The sequence below is a fragment of the Coenobita brevimanus genome, unplaced genomic scaffold (genome assembly GCF_032717465.1).
Source record: "Coenobita brevimanus isolate Jiangsu-jjx unplaced genomic scaffold, ASM3271746v2 jjx.HiC_scaffold_1276, whole genome shotgun sequence".
NCBI classification, from domain to species: Eukaryota; Metazoa; Arthropoda; class Malacostraca; order Decapoda; family Coenobitidae; genus Coenobita; species Coenobita brevimanus.
In genome coordinates, this window is record NW_027642096.1 from 115,140 (window position 1) to 120,252 (window position 5,113).

At 38.1% G+C, this 5,113-nt stretch overlaps 1 protein-coding gene across 1 annotated transcript; it reads left to right on the top strand.

Moving 5' to 3' along the window:
* Positions 1-1,406: 1,406 nt before the first annotated feature.
* Positions 1,407-3,167, top strand: LOC145389559 (uncharacterized). Its single transcript, XM_080264820.1, has 2 exons — positions 1,407-2,454; positions 2,518-3,167. The coding sequence occupies exons 1-2, from the start codon at positions 1,407-1,409 to the stop codon at positions 3,165-3,167; spliced, it is 1,698 nt and encodes a 565-aa protein (XP_080120946.1).
* The last annotated feature ends 1,946 nt before the right edge of the window (positions 3,168-5,113 follow it).

The window sequence follows — 5,113 nt, forward strand, 5'->3', positions numbered from 1 at the left end:
TTTCTAGATCAATAGATAGACACTCTCCTGTCATTGTTTCTTAATTTTGCATCATCCCTTAACTACCTGAAAGTCATCACTATCATCATAGCTTGGTCTCATCCTTGACCACCCTTGTTTCTAAATTACCTGCCATGCCTAACACTTCTGCTGCCACTTACTTTGCTATACCAGCCTCACTTTCCCACTCATATAACCAGTCCATTACATTAATGACCTCGCTCTTTCTTCAAATTTCTCTACTAAGCATACCTGCTGAAAGCAAATTAATTTTTTTGGACTAGATGCATGCAAAATGAGGGCTCACTGGGCAGTGTTTTTAATTCATAGAGATTCTTGTCTAATGGCAGCTCTTGTTGCAGGTCCACAGCTGAAACTGACTCTGCAAAGCAGATCTAAGAAGTGTGGTCATCAGAGAGCCACCTGAGTAATATATACACGGTAACGAGTTAACGGATATATAGGCACATGTTGTCTCAGTACAGTACTGTACATCCTACATGAGGTACCTCTTCCAAATATATGTAGCATATACTCTCTGTTCATAATGTCTTTCATTGTAAGAATATGAATCACTGGATGAGTGGTAGGAGTTGATCCAGGATCATTTAGCTGTTGTGATATCCTTTGCATTTACTGCTGTACAACCGCTGCATAGACACTGGATAAGAACTGGTAAAATAAGGAACCCAGTGGTATTTTAGACTGCATTAATAGCTTAAAATTCAGCAGTGAACTATTTATTTGAAAATATGGTTACATACTATTTGCAAGTGCAGAAGCAGTTATTGTTCAGTAATAATGACCTTTGTATCAGCAGTATTGTTCAGTGGAGACTAGTTTATGGCAGGAATTAAGAGAGTTTGGGGGAATCTTATGACAGGATGATAAAGGAAGAACCAGATGTAAAGATATATAGAGTCTGAGGTGGGTGACAAAATAGTGTAGGTGGCAAAAGATGAACCAGATGTAAATTTGAGTATGAGGTGAATGACAAAATAATGGAAGTGGTAAAGGAAGAACCAGGTCTAAAGTTACAGTGTGAAGTGCGTAACAGAATAACGGAGGTGGTAAAGGAAGAACTAGATGTAAAGTCAGAGTGTGAGGTGGATGACAAAATAATGGAAGTGGTAAAGGAAGAACCAGGTCTAAAGTTACAGTGTGAAGTGCGTAACAGAATAACGGAGGTGGTAAAGGAAGAACCAGGTCTAAAGTTACAGTGTGAAGTGCGTAACAGAATAATGGAGGTGGTAAAGGAAGAAACAGATGTAAAGTTAGAGTGTGAGGTGCGTGACAAAATAATGGAGGTGGTAAAGGAAGAACTAGATGTAAAGTCAGAGTGTGAGGTGGATGACAAAATAATGGAAGTTGTAAACGAAGAAACAGATGTAAAGTTAGATTGTGAGATGAGTGACAAAATGTTCCTCAGTGACAATGAGACTGTCGTGGATGCAGTGTCTTCAGCTGAAGTTAAGCAGTTCAGATGTTTGGAGTGTGATAAAACATTTCCTTTAAAGAAAAGTCTTAACCAACATGCAGTTGTTCATTCAGGAGTGAAGAATTTTGAGTGTGATGAATGTGGTAATCGATTTGCATGGAAGTGTGGTCTTACTCAGCACCTATTAATTCATTCAGGAGTGAAGAATTTCAAGTGTGATGAATGTGGTAAACTATTTGCACGGAAGAGTGATCTCACCCGTCACATATTAATTCATTCAGGAGTGAAGAATTTCATGTGTGACGAATGTGGTAAACTATTTGCACATAAGAATATTCTCACTCAGCACCTATTAATTCATTCAGGAGTGGAGAATTTTAAGTGTGATGAATGTGGTAAACGATTTGCAGACAAGATTAGTCTCACTCAGCACCTATTAATTCATTCAGGAGTGAAGAAGTTCAAGTGTGATGAATGTGGTAAACTATTTGCACATAAGAATATTCTCACTCGGCACCTATTAATTCATTCAGGAGTGAAGAAGTTCAAGTGTGATGAATGTGGTAATCGATTTGCATGGAAGGATAGTCTTACTCAGCACCTATTAATTCATTCAGGAGTGAAGAATTTCAAGTGTGACGAATGTGGTAAACTATTTGCACATAAGAATATTCTTACTCGGCACCTATTAATTCATTCAGGAGTGAAGAATTTTAAGTGTGATGAATGTGGTAAACTATTTGCACACAAGAGTAGTCTCACTCAGCACCTATTAATTCATTCAGGAGTGAAGAAGTTCGGGTGTGATGAATGTGGTAAACTATTTGCATACAAGCGTAATCTCACTCAGCACCTGTTAATTCATTCAGGAGTGAAGAATTTCAAGTGTGATGAATGTGGTAAACGATTTACACAGAAGGAAAATCTCACCAGACACCTATTAATTCATTCAGGAGTGAAGAATTTCAAGTGTGATGAATGTGGTAAACTATTTGCACAGAAAGCTAAGCTCACCCGTCACATATTAATTCATTCAGGAGTGAAGTTCAAGTGTGATGAATGTGGTAAACTATTTGCAGACAAGAGTAGTCTCACCAGACACCTATTAATTCATTCAGGAGTGAAGAATTTCAAGTGTGATGAATGTGGTAAACTATTTGCACATAAGAATATTCTCACTCAGCACCTATTAATTCATTCAGGAGTGAAGAATTTTAAGTGTGATGAATGTGGTAAACGATTTGTAGACAAGAGTAGTCTCACTCAGCACCTATTAATTCATTCAGGAGTGAAGAAGTTCAAGTGTGATGAATGTGGTAATCGATTTGCACGGAAGGGTAGTCTTACTCAGCACCTATTAATTCATTCAGGAGTGAAGAAGTTCAAGTGTGATGAATGTGGTAAACTATTTGCACATAAGAATATTCTCACTCGGCACCTATTAATTCATTCAGGAGTGAAGAATTTTAAGTGTGATGAATGTGGTAAACGATTTGTAGACAAGAGTAGTCTCACTCAGCACCTATTAATTCATTCAGGAGTGAAGAAGTTCGAGTGTGATGAATGTGGTAAACTATTTGCAGACAAGCGTAATCTCACTCAGCACTTATTAATTCATTCAGGAGTGAAGAATTTCAAGTGTGATGAATGTGGTAAACTATTTGCACAGAAGGCTAATCTCACCTGTCACATATTAATTCATTCACGAGTGAAGAATTTTCAAGTGTGATGATTGTTGTTCTTTGACAGAGTCAAAGAATAGCATATGAATCGATTAGAGAACTGAGTGGTAATGCAGGTAAACGCAAGGAAATACCAGTTAGAGACAGGGAAGGAAATATATTGACCAAAGATGGAGATATTAAAAATAGATGGAAAGAGCATTTTGAGACAGTTCTTAATAGACCAATACCACCAGAAGAGGATATACCGTCTGCTCAGGAAGATTTAAATATAGAAACAGGAGAGTTGAGGCTTGCAGAAGTGGAGAAAGCAGTAAAACAGTTAAAGAATAATAAGGCACCAGGGGAGGATGGTTTATTTCTGGAAATGTTTAAAGTGGAGGGGGATAGATTAATAATGATCTTGACCAAGCTATTCAATAAGATATGGGTGACGGGGTTACTACCATCAGTTTGGAAGAATGGTGTAATTGTTAAAGTTCCGAAGAAGGGAGACCTGAGTGAATGTGGTAATTGGAGGGAATCTCTATGTCACCGATAGCTTTGAAAGTTTTCAGTAGAGTGTTGTTAAATAGGTTGGAGCTGGTGGTTGAGGGTATTCTGAGGGATGAACAGGCTGGTTTTAGAAAGGGACATGGTTGCAATGATCAGATCTTTATAGTTAGGCATTTGATGCAGCAAGTTAATGAAATGAGAGTACCGTTAAGTCTTTGTTTTGTTGATTTTGAAAAGGCTTTTGATAGTGTTTCGTGAGAGACTATGGGGAAGATCATGAGACATTATGGAATACCAGAGGAGTTTGTGAGGGTCATTATGAACATGCATGAGGACACATTTTGTAAAGTGATGGTTGATGGTTGTCTGAGTGATTCGTTTGAAGTCAGGTCCAGAGTAATTCAAGGTGGTGTTCTATCGCCTTTACTATTTATATTGGTCATTGATTACATTATGAAACGCGTTGGAACAGAAACCGGTGCAGGTATACTTTGGGGAGAGAACAGGAAACTTTTGGATTTAGATTATGCAGATGATATAGTTTTGATTTGTGATGGGCCAGAGAGATGCAGAGAGTGTTGGACTGTTTGGTGAGTGAAGGTTGCAAGGTGGGTTTGGTTATTAATTGTGGAAAAACTGAAATAATCAATATGAATATGGAAAATGTGCAGGAATGTGTAATTGGAGGTATGGTTGTAAAGCAAGTTGATAGGTTTAAATATTTAGGTACTTATTTAGCCAAGGATGGTTCTTTGAACTTTGAATTCGAGGAAAGGTTAAAGAAGGCTAATCAGGCAATGGGAATGCTTAAAAATATTTGGAATAATAACAATTTTTCTGTGCATACAAAAATCAAACTTTATAAGGTAATGGTTAGGAGTATCTTAATTTATGGACACGAGTCTTGGTACAGCACAGTGACTATGGAAAATAAATTCTTGGTGTTTGAAAAAAAAAGCACTTAGAAGAATATTAGGAGTTAAGTGGTGGGAAAGGATACCAAATAGTAGAATTAGAGAAATAACGGGAGTGCAGCCGGTCGATGAATATGTTAGGTTTTCACAATGGAAGTGGCTAGGACATGTGTATAGGAGACAGGGAATAGTACGAGGTACACCAGGGTGGGTGGCACTTGGTAGGAGAGGTAGAGGAAGGCCAAAAGAGACGTGGGTGAGGACAATGAGACGGGAAGCTGGAGATGAGTGTTGGGGAGATCTTGAGGAGTTAGCACAAGATAGGATGTGGTGGTGTGAGTTCATCGAGGCCCTATCAGCCATATTCTTAAAAATAATTCCTTCCCTAAACTTTTCCTTCCCTTCGAAGGATTTTTCTTTCCCTTCAGTATGTGTAAAGATTTCCTTGGAAGGGAAGGAAAAATGTTCAGGTTGGTAGCCCTGTTAAACTAAAATGACCCATCCTGCTGCTATTTGGTATGATGGAGCGTTAAATTTATAAACTAATACATCAGAACACGCATATCTCGTGCTGGATAATGAAA

Excerpts from the sequence above, each read along its gene's own strand:
- LOC145389559 (XM_080264820.1), top strand. The coding sequence starts at position 1,407 with ATGAGTGACAAAATGTTCCTCAGTGACAATGAGACTGTCGTGGATGCA. Across the intron at positions 2,455-2,517 it reads ACAGAAAGCTAAGCTCACCC|ACAAGAGTAGTCTCACCAGA; the intron begins GTCACATATTAA and ends AACTATTTGCAG.